At 39.1% G+C, this 26,400-nt stretch overlaps 1 protein-coding gene across 1 annotated transcript in view; it reads right to left on the minus strand.

The window, feature by feature from the left end:
* TNPO1 (transportin 1) overlaps positions 1-25,942 on the minus strand; it is a 57,221-nt gene extending 31,279 nt beyond the window's left edge. The window contains exons 1-7 of the mRNA XM_009884309.1: positions 25,850-25,942; positions 24,779-24,854; positions 12,115-12,264; positions 7,438-7,544; positions 6,174-6,307; positions 3,743-3,824; positions 2,880-3,002 (exon numbers count right to left, since the gene is read on the minus strand). Of these exons, the coding sequence (XP_009882611.1) occupies positions 2,880-3,002; positions 3,743-3,824; positions 6,174-6,307; positions 7,438-7,544; positions 12,115-12,264; positions 24,779-24,854; positions 25,850-25,942 (765 nt within the window). The remainder of the gene's footprint in view (positions 1-2,879; positions 3,003-3,742; positions 3,825-6,173; positions 6,308-7,437; positions 7,545-12,114; positions 12,265-24,778; positions 24,855-25,849) is intronic.
* Between the last annotated feature and the right edge of the window lie 458 nt (positions 25,943-26,400).

The following is a 26,400-nucleotide window of genomic DNA, read 5'->3' on the forward strand; positions in this document are numbered from 1 at the left end:
CCTCCCAGGCTACCCGCCCCTGTTTCCACTCCCTATAGGCCTCCTTTTTGCTTTTGATCATGTCCAGGAGCTCCTTGTTCATCCATGCAGGCCTTCTGGCTTTTCTGCCTGCCTTCCTCTTTGTAGGGATGCATCGCTCCTGAGCTTGGAGGAGGTGATCCTTGCATATTAAGCAACTTTCTTGGGCCCTTCTTCCCTCCAGCACTTCATCCCATGGCACCATACCAAGCAGATTCTTCAAGAGGCCAAAGTCAGCTCTCCCAAAGTCCAGGGTGGTCAGTTTGCTGTGCACTTTCCTCGAGAACCTCAAACTCGACCATTTCATGGTCACTTACAGCCCAGGCTACCCTTGAGTTTGACACCGTCTGCCAGCCCCTCCTTGTTGGTAAGAACAAGGTCCAGCATAGCTCCTCTCCCCGTTGGCTCCTCAACCACTTGGAGAAGGAAGTTGTCATCAATGCAATCCAAGAACCTCCTGGATTGCCTATGCCTGGCTGTGTTACCCTTCCAACAGATGTTGCGGTGGTTGAAGTCGCCCATGAGGACCAGAGTCTGTGAACGTGATGTCGCCCCTATCTGTCTGTAGAGGACTTCATCTGCTTGGTCTTCTTGGTCGGGTGGCCTGTAGCAGAACCCCACTGTAATGTCCTCTGCTCCCGATTTCCCTTTAATCCTGACCCACAGGCTCTCAGTCAGCTCTTTATCCATCCCTAGCCTGAGCTCCATGCATTCCAGCTGGTTGTTGACATATAAGGCAACACCGCCTCCTTGTTTCCCTTGCCTGTCTCTCCTGAAGAGCCTGTAGCCTTCCACAGCAACAGTCCAGTCGTAGGAGTCATCCCACCATGTTTCTACGATGCCAATGAGATCATAGCCTTGGAGGTGTGCACACATCTCCAGCTCCTCCTGTTTGTTCCCATTTGCATAGAGGCACTTCAGCTGTGTCTTTGTTGAGGCTGACCTGGCTGGAGCAGTTATAATTACTTTGCTCTGCTCTCCAGGTGGCATTCCTTTACCATGTATTAATGGGTGCCCCCCCATTGGCTCCTGCAGGCCTCACTAGCACCCTGTTCCTCTTTCTTTCGTACAGCATCCCTTGGCTTGTTGCAGGCAAACCCAATAATACCCCCTTCTCCCATCAAGTCTAGTTTAAAGCCCTGTTAATGAGTCCTGCTAATTTTTGGGCAAAACACCTTCTTCCCCTTTGAGTGAGACAACGCCCATCTGGTGTGAGCTGGCCTGGTGCCACATAGGCCATTCCATTGTCAAAAAACCCAAAATTGTGGTGGTGACACCAGCCATGGAGCCATGTATTAACAGACTGAGCTCGTCTGTTTCTTTCAATGTCATTGCCTGCAACTGGAAGTAGGGATGAAAAAATAACCTGTGCTCCAGATCCCCATACTAACTGTCCCAAGGCCTGAATATCTCTTAATCATTTTTGCACTTTGATTTGCACTTTTGTTGCCCCCTACGTGGAACAGAAGCAGTGGGCAGTAATTTGAGGGCCACACCAGGCCAGGGAGGCTATTTGTGATCTCCCTGACCCATGCCCCAGGGAGGCAGCAGACCTTCCTAAGAGTGGGGTCTGCCCTACATATTGGACCCTCTGTCCCCCTCAGAGCTGAGTCACCCACGACTATAACCCGCCTTTTCTTCCTTGTAGAAGTAGTCTTAATACAGTGAGTAGGCCTTTCCGGTCCTGGCAGCTCCTCTGGTGTATTTGGACTGTCAGCCTCATTGTCCTTTGGCTGTTCTACTGTGCCCAGGGCCTCATCCCTGTTGTACAGCGGTACATGGGGAGGAGAGGTGGGCAAGGAGGGGGTTCGCTTGCTGCCCCTAACAGACACTTGCCTCCATTCACCATTTTCTGGTAGGCCATTGCCTTCTGTGCCTCCAGCCCTACAGGGCAAGGAGATGATATTCCTGTGGTCTTTTTTTATTTCTGGTGACTGGCCTGGTCTCTCTTTCAAGAGCTCAAGGTCTGGGTCCACCAGTCTATTTTTCTCACCCTCCCTGATACTCTTTAGTATCAACTTCCTCCCTGAACTCTGCCACCAGGCTCAGCAGATCATCCACTTGCTCACACCTCACACAGCCGTTATTACCACTACCACTTGCTAGCTGTGCAAGGCTGCGGCACTCCCCGCAGGCCGAGGCCTGGGTGCCCCTGTGTTTCCGAGGGAGCTCTGTCTGTGTTGCTGCGTCTGCTCTGGCAGGTGCCGAGGACATGGCTTTGTGGCAGGTGGAGACCATGCCTGAGCTTCTCTTAGTAGGTAGGCCCACCTCTGGAACTGGCAGCACCCGCAGTGCCCTTCCTGCACGCCCTTCTGCGCGAACTGCCGCGCAAATTGCCGCACCACGCCCTGACTGCCCGCTCCGGTCACAGCGCTCCCTGGGGCTCATTAACATTAACCTCTACAACTGAATGCAACAGGAAGCAACCTTGTTAATAGCTTGAATGCATCTCAGCTACATAAAATAACATTCCTTATCCTTGTTATGGTCAACACATCCAAAAAATGTGACCTCTTCAATGTGCAAACTGTAGCACTATCAGCACTAGCACTAGACTTTTAACATGATCTCAACTGTGGTCAAGCAATGCCTGGCTGCTCCACAGTAAAGCTGATCCCGCCCATTTCAGGAACAATTAACTTAATGAAGAATAAACAACTGCCATATGCATTGCCTGTCAAAAACAGTGTCAAGTTCGCAATTAGCTAAGAAGAAAGTTTTGCAATCTCAGTCTTGAAGGAAAATGAAGAGTAGGCAAGTGCAAGAGTAACAAACCTGTTCTGATGAATGCTTTTAATTTGTTATTATTTCTGCAACTGAAAACAGGTTTTTCAGCATGCAATCTGGGAAATGAGACTCACCTCAACTATACTAATCATATGAGGAAGCAGGCGATCCATTCGAACTTCCAGCAACATTACCAGAGCACGGCACACGTTTTTGCGTACTTCAGGCTCCTCATCAGTAGCCAGTGCAAAAAGATTCTGTTGGAAAGTAATACCAGTTGAAAAGCCTCAATTCATCTAGTTCAACTTGTATTTAAATTGACGTTACTGGGAAACTAAAGTATACAATTATGTACTTCTGTACTCTCCCACCCCACATCTCAGAATACCATTTTATTTCTTAAAGACATATGGTTTAGCAAATGAACCTTCAGACACTCAATGTATAATGAACACATAACAAAAACACTGCCTAATATTAGCGCTGGCACAAGAAGAGTATTTTTTGGATTTTTTTTCCCCTAAACATAAACAAAGTTGTGAAGCTGGAAAACTCCATCAGTACATAACAGCAGCAAAACAAATAGGCTAGATGAGTCCAAATACCACCCTTCTAATCCATGTTCAGTAAGTAGCAGTATTCAGAGAGACCCAGAAGGCCTCAGTGACATGACGGTCCTTGTACTGCACTTTCCATTAAAGCTAGGTGACAGACTGCTGCCATTACTTTTAGACTTTTATGCAACAAGAGTTTCCTCTACTTATGAAGAGGAAGCATCTTTCAAAATACTATGTTTTGGGTTTGCAGAGTGCTTAGACTAATCAACTCTGAGCACAAGCATACAGAATGAACTTCAATCCATGGGGACTGAAGCTAAGAACATGAAAAGCAGAAATGGGAAGTTTGGGGGTAGAGGCGGTTGTAAAATGTAATTCAAATCTCTTGATAAACCAGATATGTAATTTGACTTAATTCCCAACGAACAACGCAAACCCACCTCAATAAAAGAATCTATGTGCAACATAAGAGCTTGAGTTCTGCTGATGATAAACTGATTGACGCATGCAACAGCGTGGGACCTACAAATGGAACAGGTAAAATATACATTTTTCATGAGTTAAAAACATTTTCTAAACTGTACATAGGCATCAAAAATATTAGGAAGCAAATTACGCTGTCCAAACATCTTCTAGAGGCAAGAGGGAACAAATCTGCATATCTACAGTACTACCAAGCAAAATTACTATACTACATTTAAAGTACCATCTTATCCTCTGATATATCTAATAAATATTTAAAAATAAAGTATTCAGTAAATAAAAAACTGAGCAGGATGACTACACCTGGCATATTTGTTCCAAACAGTATGTAAGTTTGTTCTTTTTTGATTATATTATGATTATTGATCTTCTCAGATATTAACAATTCTGTACAAGTCAACATGGTGAAATTTTAGCATGGCCTTCTTAGTTGTTAAATATCCAACTGCCTTTGCAATATTTTTAGTATTTAGTGAGACCAGCGTGTGTCAAAAATATAACTGTAGCTTAGAACAAACATACTCTTGTAGTAGGATACATACTTGTGTAGAAACAGACTAAAAAATGAAGCATTGGTTCTTCTATTCCATGTCATGCAAAGCCATTACTGATAGGTCTTTTTCATTCCCAGAGCTATAAAATTCAAATTCCGTAAGTAAAGGCACAAGACAAAACTACGTGTAAAAGCCTTTGAAGATCCATGAGGTATTTTTATTAATGTAACTCCAAATTTCTATTCTGTTCAGACATTTCCTGGAAGACTGTCTCATAAAACATTGTTCAAAAGTTGTCTCTTGACAGATTTAAATCTAAAGTATTTTCCTGACACTACTACTAGTTTTCATACTTCAGCACAATGTACTGAAACCAGGCTGTAGGTCAGCAGGTGGCCTGCTTTAAACTTGAAACTGGTTTAACAGTCTCAAAGCCATAAACATTGCAGCATAGGAAAAAAGTGAGAGACTGTATAATGTGGTAAGGAAAAAAGCACATTTTTCCCCATCTCCTAGCTCCAGAGAAGCATTAAGTTTATCTTTCCACAAGAGCAAGTTCAGGCTTTGTTATATGTTTTTCTTAGTGTGCATCTATTTCAGGTGAGTTTCTAAATCTTATTTGAATCCTGTCATGAATTATTCCAAGTTATACTCTTCCTTTTAGTCTTCACCATCTACTACTGTTGGCAATAAAGAATTGCCAATAAAGAATTCCAATTTGTAGAATCTTTCAATATAATTTTCAAACAGGAGTTAAAAAATATATTTCCTAGGATCACACGAATTGTTTGAGGTTGGTAAGGCACCTCTGGAGGTCATTTGGTCCAACCCCTCTGCTCAAGCAGGGCTACCTAGAGCTAGTTGCCCAGGACTGTCCATATGGCTTTTGAATATCTCAAAGGACGGAAACTCCATCACCTCTGTGGGCAACCTGTGCCAGTGCTTGGTCACTCTCACAGTAAAAATGTGTTTCCTGACGTTCACTGGGCACCACTGGAAAAAGCCTGGCCATGTCTTTTTTGCTGCCTTCTTTCAGGTTATTTACATACATTGATGAGCTCTCTCAGCCCTTCCTCATTGGAGAGATGAGGTCCCTTCATAATTGTCATGGCCCTTCAGTGGACTTTCTCCAGTATGCCCATGTCTCTCTTGCACTGGACAGACCAGAACTGGACACAGTACTCCAAGTGTGGCCTTACCTGGAAGATGAGGGGAAGAATGACCTCCCTTAACCAGCTGGCAACGCTCCAGCCCAGGATACCGTTAGCCTTCTTTGTGGCAGGGGCACACTGTTGGCTCATTTCAGGGTAAAAGCTACTCTTCTTTATCATTAATATTAGCAATAACAATTTAATTCGGGAATTTTTCTTCTATCCTATACTTCTATTACTTTGCAGAGCTTAATACAGTTTTACAGTGAAAAGATGATGAACCAATTTAATTTGATTCAGCTAAAAGCTTTTTAAGTTTTTGGTGCGGTTAAACCAGAAGTATTTCTCTGCAAGAACTCAGAAACTATTGTCAGCAAAAGAATTTTGACTCTCATTGCTGAAGTCATTACAAAATGAATGCAAAATTGTTCTTTCTAATCAGAATATTAAGTTCTAGCCACAGAATTGAATTTTTCGCAATAATATGCAAAGACTTGAAAGAAACAGTTTGATTTTCAAAATCATAGGCTGATTGTATATTTGGAAGATGTATAAAGAGGGGACATTGTTGTATTAACTAAGCAGATAAACACGGAAATTACTGATGAGTGGAACCTCTGTGGATCTCTGCAGGATCACTTAAAAAAACTAAGCATGTTTTAAACAGGTGTACACAATAGCAACCTTGCTGCTTGTGTAAATAAAATTTTAATAGGTAACTATAATACAATACCTAAACCTACCTTATTTTTGGACTGCTGTGCTTGAAGAACTGCAAGAACTTAGGTATCATGATATTGAGTGGTCGATCCAATACATCACTATCTAAAATTTCAGCAGAATCTTCACAGATCTTCTGAAGAGCGCCAAAAGCACCCTGTTTAAAAAAAAAAGACATAAAAATATCTTCTTTCACATTTGGAAGAAAGCAAAATTTCAGGTTTTGTACAGAACAGGTAATTTCAGCACAACACAGTAAATGTAGCTAATTAACACAGTAAATGCAGCTAACTAAATATGGAGTTAAATGGAAACATGCTTAAAGGCTTTTTATTTAAGCAGTTTATATTGGCATCTGTAAGCTTTCAAGCTGGGTGAGTCAGTAATGGATAAGTGGTAATTTTAATTTTAGCATTCAATGCTCATCTATTCAATCACATTTTTAAAAATGCTTAAAAGCTAGTTCTTATTCGAGAAATACATGTCCAGGTGCAGAAGTATCCAATTTAATTACATATATAATTGTATTTCCTTTCATGGTTTCTTATTGGGCAAAACAGAACTCTGGATATGATGGTCAATTTGAGTTTCATTTTTAAGTGTTTTTTTTCTTTTTCTTGAGAAAGCGGCACTAAACGACTACATAACAGCATGCCGTCTTGGACCATTATGCTATCTCAGAGGATTATTTCATACAAAATGCTTCACACACTTTAAGGGAAGTAATCAAGTAATTAAAAGTCAAGTCATTAAAATGTTGTGATCCCAGATTTTTATTTTTTTACATCAGACAAAGCTTTTTTCTGTTCATAGTTTAAAACAGTTAAATTGGTATTTATTTATTTTCCTTCATATATACTGAACAAAACAGTTCATTTCACCCTGATGTAGCAATGACAGATCACTTTTCCAGATTAAGTTACAAGAAGAATGAACACTACTTTTAAGTAAGAGAAAATTCAGGGTCAACTTGATGATGCTGATGATGCCTAAAAGATTAGGCATCACAGAGTGGTAACTTCAGGACACTTCTAGCTGAGATGCTACGACCACCAATCTGCAGTCTTATTCCACTTTTATACAAAGAAAACAAATTTGTTTGAACGAACAGTAAGAACATGGAATGCAGGTACAAGAAGCAGTATCAAATTTGAGCCACTGTTCTGAGAAGAATATATATGCATGTATACACACGCACTCTACTATATATATCCACAGTGTCTATGAAGAGAGATAAAACTAATCAAATTCAGATGATAATCTTCTATTTTCTATAAGCCGCCTTACCTCACAGGTATTGTAATCTTCAGAATCCAACAGGCTGCAAAGCTTTGGTAAGAGTTCAGGCCAATTCTGTAATTCCCCTTTTGAGGCAATTGTTGTTATCAGAATGCCTAAAGGAATCAGAGGGATGAAGGAAATGAGATCTCACATACCTTCATATGTTTCATACCAATTTTTCTCATTTTTCTCCTCTCAAATATCTAAGGAGTTAAGAAATTTCTTGTTTTGTTAAGAACTGGCAAGCATAAAAAGAGGAAGTACATTTAATTACAATGGTATTTGAAGGGCTTTGAAATGCAAAGGTGAGTTGTTCCTTCCTGCTACCACGAAGGGCTCAGACATGAGAAATCAAACACAAAGTAATTCCAGCTAAGGAAAAAATCACGCCCAGACACTGCAGGGCAGCTTTGGGTCTAAATTTACTAAACACTGTACAAATCTTGACCTCCCGTAAATATAGAGTATCCACCTCAAGTCACCTCTTCTTTATTACAATACAAAAACATTACTGTGGGAATCTGTCATTCAATAAACTTACAACCCAGTGGTAAGTTATGTGTTCACAACTTTACTGTGTTTACACAAAACATTAAGGACACATTCTAAGACCAAGACACCTACTAAGAGCTTACACACTATGGCAGGTCATCCAGTGATCAGCTGTAGGGGTTGGCTGATTGAGATCCAGCAAACAGATAGGTCAGCTCAAAAAGTCACTAATTCTGTTTCCAGAACATACAGAAATCCCAGGAAAAGCTAATTAGGTGACAGAAACAGGGAAGGCTGCTTATAAACTAGGATTGACTTCATATGAGTCCATTTTGCCTCAAGACAAAATGAAACAGGCAGCATAATCTGTTATGCTACTGACAGTTACTTCTAATGAGTATGAACACAGAAGAACTTGACACTACTACAACTAGTAATCTCCCAAGTGACAGGTGATGAAAAAAGCTTTCCTAAGCTTTTTCATTATGCTAAACACAATATGTCATTTTTCTTTGGAATAAAATGTTAAAATTCTTGTTAAATACACAAGAATACAGGACAACATTACAGGGCAAAGGACATTCTGGACAAGACACACAGTAACTAAAAGATATTTTGCATCACATTTCCTTTGATGCAATAGGCTGGAGAACCCACAAAGACAAAGGGCAATAATGAAGACAGAGGTAAACCACAATTTTACAGCTCCAGTAGTTTGTATCCAGTTCTCTTCATAACTGCAACTGAATAGAAAAGATTCCCAAAAGCCTATGGAGATCTATGGAGTCTTAAAGACTGCATTTCTCCTGAATATTATGGTCCTGCAAAGAATATCAGATGCATTAATAGCAAATACTTAGTTTACTATTGCTGGATCTTAATGATCCACTTTTTTTTTTTTTAAGTTAAACTGAACTTCACAAAAAGAATAAAATAAATTAATTTTCTTGCCTCCTAGTCAAAGTACTTAAATTGCAAAATTGTCCCCCTAACTTAGATCTGACACAGGTTTGTTTGTAGACTTAACATGGGTTCAGAAACAAAGACAAGAATGAAATTCCTAGAACTCCTCTTGACTGACGTGTGACAGAAGTTATAATATAAGTCTCAAAGGGGTAGGTAGTTTTGGAGAAGAGTTGGTGGAAGATCTCTTCAAGGTCCTAGAAGTGGTTTCAGAGGATGACAAATGGTCTGGCTATACTTGTAATATGTGCAAGCTTTCACAGCTGAAGGAAAGACCATTTGAAAACTACTTTAAGTGTTCTTCTTGCTGTCTTATCTCAGACAGCAACAGGATAACCTAGGAGGAAATACTTCCAGATGCACAGGCAAGAAGTGACCTGAGGCCACTGACCATTGCCGCAGAGATGTATGCAGTTCAGACCACACATGTCACTATGGACTTTCTGTACAGGTCTGTGAAGCGGCCATTTAACACTGTGGTAGTGTTTTTTAAATGATAAAGAAACTATTTGGTAGGGACCGAAAAAAAAAAAAAGTCAGAGTATCAAGAACTCAGAGAGGCAATAGCTGCAGCATTGGACCCTTTGCAAAAGGTTTTAAGAATAATGAGGAAACAGCCACATAAAATTAAGTTTTAGGCACTTATGTTGATGCTAAAAGAAATCTTCATAGGCTTCAACTGAGCTTCACCTTCTTTCAAATGTGAAATTTTTCCCACCCACCTGCTGCTCTATTTGGCCAGCAGGGAACAAAAGACAGGACCGACTAGCCTTTGTGGCTTTCTCTGCAACACTTCAGAGACAGTAACATTGACATCAGAAGAATAATCAAAGTAAAGAAATAATCGATTTAGTAGCTTGCAGCTTTTTGACAGGTTTGGGCTAGAGCTGATAGTTGACAGAGGCCCTTCCTTCTGACCAAGGTTAGAAATCTGAAGCCGAAAGTCTTGATAGATGGTCCTTGATTTGTAATGAACTTCAAAACAGTATTATAGAATCTGTTGATATTTCACTTGACAAATATGAGATCTAACAAATATAGCAGATGGGCTAACTGAGCAGTAAACATAGGACAGAATAAACTCCAGAGGGATACAAAAATTGTTAAAAACATAAACATAATTGTCATGACAGCATCTTTTATGTCACTGTTTCAACTACATGCAACCGCAGTTTACAGCATCAACTCTACAATGAAAAAAATTGACATAAAGAAAAAGCAGCAATGCTTTAGTACTTTCATGCCAATAACAGGACAAGGGGAAGATTGGGGGTTTTGGGGTGGTGTTTTGCCTCTGTAGCTGCTAAAGCTGATTTCTGAACTCCTTAATTCTAAAAGGATGAACTTCATAACAGAATGGGGCAACCATTAGCTCTCACTTTCCTTCTGCGGTGAAGCTCTCCAGTCCCACCACTACTCCTAAACACTCAAAACTATCTCCCCTCCTTGCTTTTAAGCAGTCGCTACACTAACGTCCTGCCCAGACTAAAATCCCCCACAAGTTTTAAGAACAGTTACAGATACTTCCTAAATAAACGAATTAATTTCCTAGCAAGTTTCTGGTTTCTCAATACATGCAGCCATCTTTTTTGAACTTGAATCCATATTTAAACATTAGCACATGGGGTCTTAAAACCTGTACACAGCATAGAGAAGTTCCACACTTTTACTTATTTGGGGATTAAAATAGGGAAAAGCTAAGTAAGGATACAACAATGTGCAACTACCATTTGGTCTTGAGTCACAGTTCTAAAATTGACTCTATTGTCATGCTCATTCTGTTCAGATTCTGTTCAACTCTTACACAAGCATACAGTTCATCAATTGCTACTCATCTTCTGAGTTCATACACGCTTGAATAATCCTGGCATGGATCACTTAAAGCTGAACAGTAATCGAGCTACCAATCTACAAATATTTCATACTAGGAGAAATCAAAGAATAACTGCTTGAAAACAAACAACCCCCCCACTCCCTGCAATAAAAACCCACCTCACAAACCATCATCACCAAACAACCCTAAGATAGCAATCCAAATGGAGCGGGACTACATTCTTTCAACATCTCCATTGTACTCCACTGACAACTCCTCTGAACAAACAAGCAAGCATGACTCTTCTGTAACCTGAAATCACTAAAGTACCTGCCACTCAAAGACTGGTTTCTACTGTCATTAAGAAAATGAGACATTAATAAAATTTATAGTAAAGCAGCTTCAAAAGTGACAGACAGCAGGAGAAAGCAGAGATGAACATTTTTCTCTAGTCCATAGTCCATAACACAGATGTCTGGAGAAGGAATCCTATATAAAAAACTTACAAAGAAGCAATAACTGGTAGGTTATTTTGTGAGAGGAGTGAGCTGATACAAACTGAATTTCTTTCTGAACTGACACCCACCTCCATTTTCTCTACTGTACTCAAATATAAATTTATTTTACTTTTTTCTAGTTTTTTGAGTGGACAAGGAAAATTACTACAATGATTGTAGTAACTGGATGAAATCATATTCTCAGAGAACAGTCAGAAAAGCAACTTAAACCTAGAAATAAGTAAAGATAATTCAAATATGCATATTTTATGGAAGAGGTGTACCAAAAAAAAAAAGTATCTATGATGAAATCAGAAATCCATGTTACAAAAACTTCTCACTGGAACTACTAGATCTTTAAGGTCCCTTCCAACGCAAATCACTCTATGGTATTCTGCACACCATACTTTATCTACTGTTTTCTGACAGAAGGTATTTAGAAACAGAAACTCACTATGTGAATGTGTTCTGCATGGCATGATGATTCCCTGAAAGGATACGCACATGTGTGCACATGGAGGGCAGGGTGAAGGAAATTAGCTAATAGAAGTTTTTCATCGATGCAAGCGTATGGAACTAGGTCTGAAGTCAGACCTTCACCTTGTTTCTGTTTTTAGGGATAGACATTGGCAGCAAGCTCAATTTTAGTAGATTCAAATAAGTTTATGTTCAGTTACATTTCAAAAGATAGGAAACGAATTGCTAAATCAGTTCAAAGGGAATAGGAAGCAAAAGTAAATGCGACTTTTGTATATATTCACAGTAAAGATAAATATCACCCTTATAACATGGTGAAGTGACAATTATCAGAAGCAAACCATTTTAGGAGTTTAACAACTCTTTACATCACCAGTGCAGCTCTCAGCCATATCAGTAACATTTTCAATATGCAGAAGACATTAATAAGAGCAAACTTACCTACAGTAGCTCTAATTAAAGGGGAGGAATCACCAATGTTGTTCAGACATTCACTTTTAATGAAGTCAGTTACCCCATTGGGAAAGTTGTGAAAATGTGCTTTTACATTATTCTTCAAGATGAGACCACTCAAGGAACGTGTCGGTTCATCTGCAACAGAAAATAATTACAGTCAACCTTCAATCAGCTCATAGGAATAAGGCAGATTTCCAGAACAATGCAACAAGAGCAAAGCTTATATAGAGATAGTAATCTTTGTTTCCTTACTTCTCCTACCAATTAGACCCATCAATTCACATAGCAAAGCTTTTCAGGTTCAGAGTTCACTATTTTTATTTAGGCAAAGAATAGATCTGAAGTCACAAGGTATAGGAGACTCGTGATAGAAATTGGTCAGCCAAACACATTCAGGCATTCTGATTATACCGAGTGTCTTGCTGCAACACGGGTACCGGAAGAAATTGATGACAAACCTGCTTTCACGATTGGAAGATACAGAAATTATGTAGGGACTATGCAGTAAATCCCCAACCCCCTACTCCCACAGAAATCCATTGTTCAATTTTTCTACAAAATGAGGTATTGTAATCCCTTAAGATATCAGCTGTTCTAGTGATCTATCAAATTAAATATTAGAGGGAGAAGAAAAAAAATCTTTGAACAATGTTAACTGATGTTATATACTGTGAACCATAAGAAAAATGTGACCTGAACTGAGTAAGAATTTAAGTTTGGGCAACAGTTTGAGTTCTCTTCACTGAGCTCTTTTTGCCTGCAAATTCCTCTAAATCACTGGGACAAGAGGAGGAATGAAAAAAGAACAACCTAGATTTTTCATTTATATTGGAGCAGACTCATGTTTGGTTCTTCAACCAAGAGCACGGGTAACTTGGTATTACTTCTGAAATATGCTGAAAGTGAGATCTGAATGTTCTACATAGAAAGGATTAGTTTATAGTATAAGAAAATTTAAATTTACCGTTTACAGCAACCCTAATCAGCACAGAATCCTGATTTTAATTAGCATTTCAGTCACTTGTTTGAATTTTTTTTGTATCAAGGCCTGATCTGGGGAAGAAATAAGGATGTTCAAAGTTCCTTTGTGCCAAGAATTAGTTTACATGTGGATCTATTCCAGGCCTTCAAAACTATTAACAACCCAACAGAAATAAGGATAAGCAAAATAAGAGATACAACTTTCAAATATAAAGTATTTTCAAAGTAATGTTAACTGCATCACAACACCAAGACTCTCAGAGTACACCTGTGATGTCTGATTGATGGACATTAAAGACACTTTCCATTGTGATCTGTGCTAGTTAGAATAGAAACAGCTCTTTTCAGAAGAGGGGGGTTTGTTTGGCTGATCAGATTAAAATTCATTTTAATCAATTGATTTTATTTGAGTGCCATCATATACTTTCTAATCTTGTTTTTATGTTCACATTCCAGTTCTCCTAAAGAAGCATTATTTCTCATGCTCCATAACTATAAATGCATTGATTTACAAATAAACATATGCTTTACACAGAATTCAGTAACTATATAAATGAGGAAGCTACCCTATGCATACATATTTGAAACAATTCTATAACTTCACCTACACTACTGGTTTTAAATACACACCAACTTCTAAACAATACAAAAATAAACGTAGTTTCACTTGCACAGCCCTGCATTTCTAGGGCAAACAGCTTTTCTGAGAGGATGGAGGAGGGAAGAAAAGGTTTATTATTTTAAATAATATTAAAAACTGGATAAGTGGACAAACTTTTCTCAAGTACAGAACTTCGTTGTGAGATATGACAAGTACTGCTGCTATTATTACTTGGCAAGTCGAATCAAGTAATTCCGTAATTTTGGTTAAAGTTTTAAAGACATCATTAATAAAGATCAGGTGGAGAATGATCTAAAGAAAGAAGTTCTCACTTGAACTCTAGATCAGTCTCAGGTTCGTCTGAAATACTCTCTGAATTAAAAGTAAAAAAGTCTGCATCAACTCTTATGCCAATGTTGAACTCTGATTGCTTTACATAACTGTAATCCATTGATAGGTGCACACATCTCCAAGAAATCCAGTCCTGCACAAACAATTATTAAGATTTAAAGTTGTGCCTGGAGAGGAACGAAACCAAAGGAGTCTTCCTTTAATTTCCACATGATTTAAAACCCTTGCCAGCCACAATAAACCAGCAGCAGCAGCAGTCACAGTTAGACACAGAATACAGTAGTTACTCATTCTGTATCAGCCAGCAGTGTCATCTTGGGGTAAAAGAAGCCAGAGTGCCAACCAAAGTCTGAACAGAATATGGAACATTAACCACTATTAGTATAAACTCCAGCATGAAAATGCTAAACAGTGCATCAAGGAAAAACGTTAATCCTTTAGAATGTCTGGCTACAATTACAAAAGGGACAAAGCAACAGCTTCAATTTAACCAAGCAGAGATACAGATAATATTAAGTTCCTTGTGTCAGAAATAGGCAGATAAGCCAGCTGGTTTAGATAAAAATCAAGGTCACATTAAGGTGAAACTTCAGCACCATTTTTTTTCTTTATGAACAATCCTATGGTATGCAGCAGCATGAAACATCTTAAATCCATTCCTTCAGCCAAGATAACAGAAAGGCTGTTCTTCATAGTAAGTGTTTATCCCACAGGCCTGCAACAAAGATTCCATGGGATTCACAATGAAAGTTGCAACTCTGACAAATGAAAAAGAATTCACAAAGCGAGAAAAAGAAGATTAAAAACAAAAAGCAAAATCAATTATCACCATACTGACAGGTGACAAGCAGAAATCACAAAGATGGACTTAGTGCTAAACAAATACCAACCACTTGAGCTCTCTAGCACTATAGAATCTGATACTCAGGCATTTAAAAAAAAAAAAACCCAAAACAAAACACACCACACCATAGTTGAAATCTTAGTTTGAGAAAAAAATATTCTGATATGACTGCACAAGGATATTTATGGAATCCAGGGTGTTCAACAACTTCACAGCTACACTGTCAGAAGACAGCGATATAGGTCTGTGTGGCGTTCTTGCTGTAACACCAAGATTACAGGCAGATGGCCCAAGAGCTGAGTAAGACTCTCTTTAGTCTCCACAGATTCTGTGATAAGTTTTGTCAGCCATATGCTTCAGCCATCACAAAAGATCACAGTCTTGCCTCCTTCTATCTCAGTCAACCTGCAAGTATAGAGAGTTGACAAGAACACATAGCACAAGAAAAAGAAGGAAAGTGAAGCAGACCTCTGGCATTTGATATCATCTTTGGTGCCAAATCAGTTGATCGGTGGAAGAGTCCTCTCTCACATTGCTTCACTTTATAATAAAACTGTATCACATAATCATAATTTGGTTCTCAATAAATTTTTAATTTGTTGCAAGACTCTCATACTAATTCCAGATCTTAATGGTTTACAGACAGGAAATGGACACATACCCACATTACACAGATATCAATTATTTTAGGGCTACTGCAGTGCTTTTAAGAACTAGAGTGTGTCCTCAAATAGCCCTATTTCCTCTGATGAGGGTTTGTCTGACATAGCATACCAATGTGAAAGGAACAAAGTTTTTTTAGCTCACCTGCAAGTCCAGGTGAACATTTGTTACACCGTGCTTTTTCATGCTCTCTTCCTTAGAACACAACTTCCTAGATTACCAAAAGAACCGAGCAACTGGGATGGGGGTAGCATTTATCCATTCACAGACTGTGATATAATGATTACAAGCATGGCTATCCTTTGCCCTATTACTCTTGTGATATTGGCAACCTTAATTGTTAGGGTGAGACTTTTTCTAAAGCAAAACCACTCTGTCAATTTCAGTCTTAAAGCTGCTAAGCCTTTTTCCGGAATAAGCTGTCATTCTATGTGTTTTAACTAGTAATATGGATTTAATATGTAATAATTAAATAATAATACAAATATAATAATAAAACAAAATAATAATACAAACTGTGATAAAAATCTTGACTAGTGTCATTGTTGTGCACGAAGATTTCTGATCCGCTAATAAGAGACTGGCTGTCTCTTAAAAGAGCTAAAAGAACAAAAAAAATTAGGATCCCACCAGAGCAGCATCATATGAGAAGCAGAAGACAAATCACTTCTTCTGTCCTAACGTATAAGAATATAGTACAGAGACACCTTCATGATCTTCCTAGCAGAAAGAGATCCCACTGGCATTTTTTTTTTTCATGCTAGACTTTTAAGTAATCATAAGTATAACACCTTTGGCTTAAACTGGTATGGTTTACTATCATGTCAGAAGCAGGACTGATGGTGTTTCAAAACATTCAGTGTACCTGAATACATAAATGACCTTGAAATGTAGTGGCTAGTCTGAAATTAATCAGTGCTCAATTGACTCATGTGAGTCATGGAAAATAATTTGACACAACTGCCTAAGCTTAGGAACGTCTGTAAGACACCAAAACAATGCTGGAAATGTTCCACTGGTATAGTGTTGCATATTTATTGAATAATAAGTAGCAATAGCCATGCTTCCGAAGAGGATGTTGTAAATAAAATTGAGCTGTGGACAATATGGGAAGGGTGTTGAACTGCTGACCAACAACTAACTTGTTGGTTAGTTATGGAAGGTTCTGCATTCTAACTAACAATGACCACAGGTCAATCAGAATGACAAAATTTCTACATCCCTACAGGCTTGCAAAAACACAAAAAGTTTAAAGAACTAATCCTCTGGTTTCACTCCTAGTTTCAGCTTCTCTATCATATCCCCACAAATCGGTTGTCTCAGTACTTCTTTCTAATGAAATTTATATATCACCTCCTGATCCAGCAGTTGGATCTTACAGTGCTAGAATTCTACCAAGAGCAGAAGAACCCTTAATAAGAAATGAAGATAGTGTGATGAGAGTATGATTCACTAAAATATCCTAAACTATGTAATGAATGCAGTGTATTATTGCACTCAGAGAACATCTGAAAACAAATGCCATCTCTCTTTGGTGTTTATTTGTTGGGGGGAGGGGGCAGACAATAAGTACCTTTGCATTAAGTGAAGTGCATAGGGAAAGGAAATGATGAGCTTTCCAATGGAAGTTGCTTAGACAGCATTTGGCAACAAATGAATTAGGATTTAGAGTCATTAATCTATCTGAAGAAATGACTTGGTCAGATGAATAAAAGTTTTGTCACTCTCTGAATATATACAACATATTTTAAAACATGACAGTCTGTCACATGAATAGTTGTTGGAACACAAGGATTAATTGGATGAGTAAAATGAGGCTCTGTTATTAAATTGAGTAATTCAGAATACTGTTCAAACTGCTAAGTGAGTACTGGGAAGCACAAAATACAGGACACTGGCCAACACGGGTGTTGTATAGAGTGCTGAGCATTGAAAGTTTTGACTACTTCTTCTGTCTACATTCTGTAGGTATAACTTAAGAGAAATTTGTGTGGTGGCATGCATGTATAGGTCTTAAAGCCAGAGTACTTTGTTTCTCTAATACCATTCCTTGCCAGTAAGCCTTCTTCCTCTATAATGCCCAATTAATTCAAGACAAAACCTTCCCATTTGTATTTCCTAAGCCTGTACTCAGGTGTGTTTCCTATTCTTTTTTTTCTTCTAGCTGACTTTTCTGGACACTATAATTAGATTTTCAATTAGCAATATTAGGTTGCACTCTGGTGAGTGGCAGAATAGTTTTGGCACTAGTGGAGGAGTTCTTCCTAAGCAGCTGTGCATTTAGCTACAATAATAAAATAGAGACCGTGGACCTGCTTTTATTTCAATATGCCTTTATACAATTTCATCTTTTATTATTATTATTTTAGAAATGCTTACAGTGAACGGCACTTTTGAACAACCTAAACCAAAGTGTTTACTTACATGAATGCACTAGGTTAGTCAATCGGCCAAAACACTCCAGAGCTGCCTGGGAGGACTTCCAGAAAGGTACAGAGCATGGACCTGCCTCCAAAATATATTAGACTCCTCAGGTGGCTTCCTTGCAGAAGCCTGGAAACAGGTATCTCCAGGAGTGCGTTGGTCTCCTCTGGAGACAGGTGAATTCTCAGATAGCAGCCCCAGACTCCTCCACGGTAATGACCTGAGGAGTTCTGTTGATGCTGGTTGCAGATGCATGCCCCTTAGGTCCTAGGAATTCTCCCAGGCATCTTCAAGAGTGTTTTCGCCTTCTCTGGAGAACTCCCAGGTAGCAGCTCCAGACTCTTCTAAGGTATTCACCTGAAGAGCACTGTTCATGTTGGGGAAGGCCCACGCTCTGTAGGTCCCTGGGAATTCTCCTAGGCATCTTCTGGAGTATGCTAGCCTCCTCTAGAGACATGTGAATTCCCAGGTAGCAGCCCTAAGCTCCTTCAAGGTAGCTACCCAAGGAATTTTGTCAATGTTGGAGGCAGTTCCACTCCCGTTAGCTCCCCAGGATCTCTCGCAGGCATCTCCAGGAGCATTTTTGTTTCTTCTGGAAACAGGTATCAGCTTGCAGAAGCCTGGAAACATTTATCTCCAGGAGTGCATTGGTCTCCTCTGGACACAGACAAATTCTCAGGTAGCAGCCCCAGACTCTTCTAAGGTAATCACTCAAAGACCATTGTGTATGTTTGGGGAAGAATCATGCCTGGTAGCTCTGTGGGAATTTTCTTTATGATCAAGAAACTTGTTATTTAACTTGTTCTGTTTCAATGCTTTCCTTGTATGGGCCTCAGGGATTGGGAAAGAGATAATAGTGGAGTTCCTATATTCTGATTCTGGATGCTCAGAATAAGGAGCTCCAGGAAAGCATTCCTAAAGCATTGAGTCACATAACACAATCCACTGGATAACTTCAAAGTTTCTTTCAAGACTTTAAATAAATAAATTGTCACTTCACACATGTGGTTTGTATGCCATAGCACTACTTAGGCTAAGACCTTTCCTTAAATCTGACCTACAATATCCCTACAGAGGCATGGAAAGGAAGAATTTGACAGCACATGGGGGAAAAAAACAGACTTTTTAGTAATCTGACAAAATTAATTGTGTCATAACTTGGTTTCCCTTATGATATTTATGCACCTCAATTACTTTATGCATTGATTACTAAAACTCAGTCAGGCTTTATTTCTTTTTGTAATTCTTCATGTATCTGAACTTAAACAACAGCAAAACATTTTTTCTCTTAAGTAGGACATTACATGTGTATGTCATGCAGCATTTTAAACTGTAAGGGTACATCAGTCTGACTTGACTTCCAATTGTAATACAACAAGATTCACTCCTTAGCAGTTATTTTAGTGTATTTAATAATGACTTCATGTGGGAGAATGGGGGTGGGGGGAGTGGTAGGGGAGCATTTGTTTTAATTAAACAGTTAAAGCTGCTGAAACCCTTTTCTGGATTTATCCTGCTCATCAAAGATACCTTCCTGAAACTGGTAGCTGGCAGATTAACACCTGACCTCACACAACGGTCTTTTTCTTGCTCAGCTTCAAAGATCTTTAACATCAACATGCCAAGAAAGCTCAACAAGATCAAAAGTTGCAGACACACTGCTCTATCTTAAACTGGTTGATAAAAATCCAAAGCATTCTGGAAATAAACTTTAGAAGACCATCGTTAAAGCCTGTGACAAAGGCAGTACTAAACTAGCATTCTCAATCCCAGCCCATTCCCCTTGAGACTAAAAGTTCATCTCAAGGATTCTGATCCTCAACTGCAATAGCCTTACACTAGGCCAGGACCAATCCACTGAGATAACACTCTGCTGAGACCAAAGACAAGAGTTTCCACATTAGGATGGCGCGAAGAGTCAGTCACTAAAACACAATACAAGACCAGAATCACAAAGGTTTTGTATAGCTGCAGCAAGATAGGTAACTATGGCTACACAGGCCAGCAGAAAGCTACCAGGAATATCATGCATTTGTCTCAGTATTTTTCCATTAGCCTAGGTCCTGCCAAGAGCTCAGCAGACAGGGAGAGAGAGAGACAAACGCAAAACTTTACAGATATTGTGCACAAACTAACCATGTCCTCTGTCTCTTGTCTAAGAAGGTGTCCTGATTTCAGCTGATATAAAGTTAATTTCCTTTCTAGTGGTTGCTGTGTTTTCAGATTTGTTATGAAAGGAATGTCAGTAATGTATACCGTTTTAGTTGTTGCTAAGTGATGTTTATACTACTCAAGGACATTTTCAGCTTCCCATAGAAGCTCGGAAGGAGCACAGACAGAACAATAGAATGGCCAATGGAATATTCCATACCATAGACATCATGCTTGGTATATAAATGGCTGTTGGCTGGCAGAGGAATCTGCTATCTCTGCTCAAATCGAGCTGGGCAACCAATTCACTGGGTGGTGAGTGACTTGTGTCTTGTATATTCTTTTACCATTACTCTTATTACAGTTATTTTCCTTTTCCTTCATTGTTCTATTAAACTGGCTTTATCTCAACCCATGAGTTTCTTCTCCTTTTTTCCCTCTTCTCCATACCCTTCTGGGAGGAGGGAAGGGGGGCAAGTGAGAGGCTGCATGGTCCTAGTTACTGGCTGGGGTTAAACCACAACAGAAGGATAAAAGGTAGATCTGAGAAAGGACATGTGTGTTTTGGGAATAAGGATGGACAGCCTGAATCTTAACTAGAATAGATATCATATAAGTAGTTCTGTTGTATTTTCACCACATAAAGACACATTAGGAAGCGGTAAGCTTTGGCATCACTTTTGTTCTTCCAGTTTTTATACAAAACATCCACCAATATGAAGGTCACATTAGGCCAAGCAGAATGCCACATTAATTCTGACCCAACATAAGAAAAGCTTCCCTTTTTTCACTCAGAGGTGCAAAGATCAAAGTGAAAGAATAGATACATGCAGAAACATAGCAGAAATAGTCTGCAGAGATTACAAAGTCTCACTTTAGTTTCTCCTTAAAAAGAGAAATGTTACCAGAAGGCAACACAGTAGTCTTTGCTGTTGCAAGTAGGCTGTGTCATCTCACAGTATGCTGATACGACCTTACATCAACAAAATATTGTGGCAGGATTATGACAGAGTCATCACACCCAACGCTCCCTAAATGACAAATTGAATTTATGAAGATTAGAGAGTATATTTGGTGAATGACTATGGACGTTATCTTTTGATAATTTAGCACAAGCCAGATCCACCTCTCATTCACAAAATTCAGGATGCTCTCTGTACGAGACAAAGCATGGTGTAATTCCAGGTTAAGAATAATAAGAGGAAAACATCAGGGAATTGGCAAAGTTGTCCTACAAAAGGACAAGACAGCTGAATTAAGAAGGACACTATTTTTGTCAGTCTATTTTAGATAGGGGAAGAAAGGAATCTTATAAACATTAATTTACAGAAGGTATAAACAAAGCAAGGCTTTGATACAGACGACTTTGGGAATGTCATCATTATGATCAACAAGATCTGAGGCAAACTCAGAACTTCTGCTTACAGTATGAATTGTCCATATTATGACACCTAGAGGTCCTTCCTCTGACCTGCCTCATGCTTCAGATGTCTTATTGGACAACTGCCTCAATGTACCTTAACTAGAGGCTAGGACTGGCCTCAGCAAGACAGCAAGGAGGCTGAAATTAGGACAATACTTTCTCATATTTTCCTTCAAGGGAACAGACTTGGACTACAGATGCAACAATGCGAACAAGGAAAGAAGGATTTAGATGCATGACTTGGAACAAAGAAAGGAAGTGCAGGTAAGAGAAGAAAGCAACAGAGGCAAAGCTCATACTCCCTTGCAGCACTGGACTGTTTCAGTCAACCACACGCAAAATACAGAAAGTGATCTGAGAAGCAGCAGCAACATGCACACATTCCAGAAAACAACACATTAACAGAATACAGAAGCCTCCAGGATTCTGAACACAGCTCAGAGGACACCAAAAAACCAAACAAACCAAACCACAAAACCAACAAGAAGGCAGGGCAGTGTCACTACATTATCTGTGAGGTTTCATACCTGCCAAACCAAGAAAGAACAGCTGCACTAACAGAGCATTCGAGTAATATTTTTATTTACATATATATTAGTAAAACCAAGCTTCTTTAATTCAGATATTTTTCAGTTAACCTGGACTCCATCTCAACCAACTAAGGAAGATCTCTGAGCACTATGCCTCCTGGGAAGTAGATTTCAGAGACCTATACCTCAATCTTTAATGGCCTGGGATCATATTTTATTCCACCAGCCTGCCTACTCTCTGACTTCCAGGACTGAATGCTATTTCCTCAACATTTTTTATATTCTGTGATATTTGAAACATTGGGGTTCATCCAGATTCACAATGCTATCTTTAGAAATGCACACTAGTTAAAAGAAAAAAAGGAAAAGGAAAGAAGTGCTTAAAGCTAGGGCATGTACATGCCAAAGCTGCAAGCCAGACCATATATTTTCACTGATGAAATGGTAGCAGGGCAACACCTGTTCCCAGGAAGACCCGTGCTTAACAAGCTTTGACAGCTTAAGGAGGCACATAGAATTTAAAAACAAGAACAAGAAAACCAGGACATATGTACAGGAGTACCACAATAGAACTAAAAGCAGCAAGTCACAAGCATTCAGACACAGAAGCCTGATTAAGTTATCACTGGAGGGAAAAAGAAGTTATACTTTTTACAACTTAAAAGTAATACTCCTGGTGCTAAAACAAAGCAAATTTCCTACACACAAGGTTTACCTAAATATCTTAGAGGCAGGCCTCAGTGAAACAGCCAGCTTTGCAAGCAAAGCTATTTGCTTGCAAATATAAGTTTGCCTGCAAAGCTATTTGCCTGCAGAGGCATAAAACTCAGGCCAAATATAATTTGGTACAACCTCCACTGCAGTAAAATGAGGCTATTTAACACACATTTCAATCAACTGTTACAGAATTCCCACATTTAGGAGCTGTCGCGTAAGTGTATCCTTAAGCACAGCTTTCTCTGCAGTGGTTTCAACAGTGGTAAAATCTGAAGCAAAAGTTAGTCCCATCTGCTATCAAACTAAGCTCTTCTTCTCATGCACTACCAAAACACCTTAATTTTTATTGAATAAACTGTCGGTGATGTTGGAAGCTTATTTTCATGGCTCCTCCTGCTGGGACAGCACAGCCGTAAAAAAAGCGTGAACTTCCAACAGTATGAACATCTATCCTTTGGTCTGTGGTGTATAGCATGCTCCCTCTTTCTTCTAGCCAAGAAACCTGGCCAGGCGGTAGGACAGACCGCCAACAGAACCCTCTTCAGGAGAGGAAAGGAAAGAATACTTCCCCAGTTGCATTGAAGACAGTTATCTACCTGATGACCCCACCACATTTTCCCCTACTGGTCCAAAAGAGGATGCAAGAGTATTGCAGCTGCTGAATAGCAGTTCTAACAGTGTCTTTACCTTGCTTAGGCAGGACTAATGAGGGACAACGGAAGGCTGTTGGTTGGCTATGCTTTGAACGGTCTTCTCATTAGTCCTACCCAAGCAAGGTAACAGGCTATTTAGAACTTGGCAAATACTATGAAAAGCACCAACACTGGACTCCGTTATGGCACCCTCAATATTCTGCAAGTTTCCTGAACTAGAAATACAAAGTTAAAAAATAGTTGCTTTGGACAAAAGATTTTGACTCTAAAAATATCACTGATGGAGGACAAGAGCAGCTCTGAAGCAACAAGTTGCTTCTCACCAGTCTCACAAAAGATGTGATGTACCTGTGAGAGGTATCAGTGCAGTCTGATCCCAAACACCTCTTCTTAGAAGTTAACTTGCTACTTCTCCCCAACTTGCTTGCCCCCTCAATCTGCCAGATCCTTTCCCGCCAGCCTCAGATAAAACAGCTTTAAACAACTATTTTGCGATAGTTAGTATCTCCTAGTCCTCATCCAATTCCAAACAGACTGATGTTTCCAAACATTAAGAAGGGTAAAAGAAGACTACTGGGCAATCTAAGGAGATCTGTTGGCAAGATAGATTCTGACACATTGCTAAACACATATCAGGATCTAGAACCTCAAGCTCAAGTGGTGAACAGAATGAAGAAGGGGAAATTAGCAAGTAAGGCAGTGTTAGAAAACAAGTATGGGGAAAAAAAGGTGTGGAACACCCTTCTCATTATACACTTTCATACAGACTCCAAATCCCACTACTGGACTCTGCTTTTCATTTTTCTGTTAATGGTATAAAGCACATGGTGTACGAACACTGGCACCTTGCTCTAAAATTTAATATCCCAGCTGATTCAGGTCTTAAAAGCTCTATGTCTCAAACTCGACATACTCCCTCAAGGCCTTACAGATGATCAGGAGACTTCCTACATAGAACACACACAAACATTGGGATATACTCTGGCCTTCAAATGCGAAAATATACTTTCTTCCTCTTCTCTGTTTCCTTCCTCCCAAAGTAAGCTGGCATCACAACCAAAACACTAATTAAGACTTAGGATAAATGTTCTTGTTGATTCTTTAAACGTTACAGCGACACATGTAAGTAAAATCTAATTCAACAGGGAAAAAAAGCAAGCATCCAAAGATCCAGAGGTGAAACACTAGAAGGCAGAAAAAGCACTGGTAGCAGGACACTAAGGGAAAAAAAAAACAAAACAAGAAACAATCCAAGCAACCAAACACATTAAAAAAAAGTAGAATAAACCAGTCAATTTCTCAAGAACTTACCTTCAGACTTCAACTTCGTAAGAACAAAAATCAAGTAGTTGTTGAAATCTGGATACTGATTCAGTTGTTCTAGTTTCTGAAGGGAGAAACTGTTAAGGAAAGTTGAATCTTCACACACAGCATTTATAGCTTTCTGGATACAAAGATTATTAAGTGACTTATGTACTGCTGCGTCATTTCAGCCAGCTGTGACTATAAGCTCACAATATACAGAGTATGAACAATCTAAAAACAGTTTCTGTAATTTTCTTACTGAAGCAACAGCTTTTAGTTATGGGGAAATCTGAAAAAAAAAATAATCCAGGGACAGTCACAGAAATTAACAGTTCCTTAAAAATGTCTGTCAAGCCACTAAAAAAAAGCTTCCTCTGTACAGTTTTGGATTTCAATATTTACACTTAGAAGCCCGCCAAGCCTAAGGAATCCACTGAGACACAATCTCATAATACATCTTTTTTTCCCCTCCACAATAAATAAAAGCATTTCAGCATTAAAATATAACCACTATGATTTTGATAAGCTACTCATTTAATATTAGACATATACTTCTTTATGATGTTAACTAGCCACAGCCTGGGCTTTCAGCAATGAGAACCTGCTTAACTGTAAATGCACAGATAGTTGTACCAAAAAGTTCATGCTTATCTACAGTCTCATAAGAAAAAAAACGAAACAACAAACTGCTCCTTAACTGCAGGAAGAATGATTATGTTTCTGAACAGCTGTGAAGGTATGCAGCAGTTTTTCCCAAAAGTTGTCATTGGTTTTTCCTCAGATTTCCCAGTATTCTGCTTGGCTAGAGCAATAATCTGGAATTCTCCTTGTATCCTGTTCTCACACACTGGTACTAATAGGTATTCTGCACAACAACAATATTTTAAGCCAGTGCAGTGTCACCTCTAAGGTAATAAATCTACTAGATATCACTAGTACAGCAAACAGTCACGACACTTAACAAAAATGACTTTTAGATGTAGTAAGATTATCTGCTCCATAAGCATTTATTCTACTTGCTCTTTAGCTAAATCTCTAAACATTCAAACGAGCTAAACCTCAGCCAAATACGCGTACGTTAGGACTTCCACTCCCTTCCAGTTCTAAAGGATCCACTTCCTTCCAATGACCAACAGCCGGTCTCTCAATCACAAACTTCAGAAACTTCATTTTTAGATACCTAGGCTGTTTGCATCAAGTAGTAACTTTGCTAGAGAAGCCTGCCCTCTTTCCACTTTGTAAGAGAGTAAAGCATACTTATAACAGCCACATGGTCCTTTGCTGTGAAACACACAGGAGATGAAATGTAAATAGGAATATGGCCAGGGCAAGTGAAAATAATATATAACACTCTACATGGCCCCTAGAAATAAAAAAACACACAACCAAAGATTGTTGTCAAAGGTGCCATGCCAAAGAGCTCTTTCAGGAACAGCCAAGAAGTTGGGTGGCACATTTTGATTTTTTTGTTGTTCTTCTCCAAGCTTCAGAAACATAATCACCAAAACAGCCAGCTGAACATCACCAACAACTGTGAATTCCAATGGATCAAGTAGGAAGCAGCAGCAGAAGTGAGCAAAAAGAATGGAAAAAGCAGTATTTAATAGAAGCTTAATGAGAAAACACTT

This window comes from Charadrius vociferus, unplaced genomic scaffold, assembly GCF_000708025.1.
Source record: "Charadrius vociferus isolate BGI_N301 unplaced genomic scaffold, ASM70802v2 scaffold183, whole genome shotgun sequence".
Lineage (NCBI taxonomy): Eukaryota > Metazoa > Chordata > Aves > Charadriiformes > Charadriidae > Charadrius > Charadrius vociferus.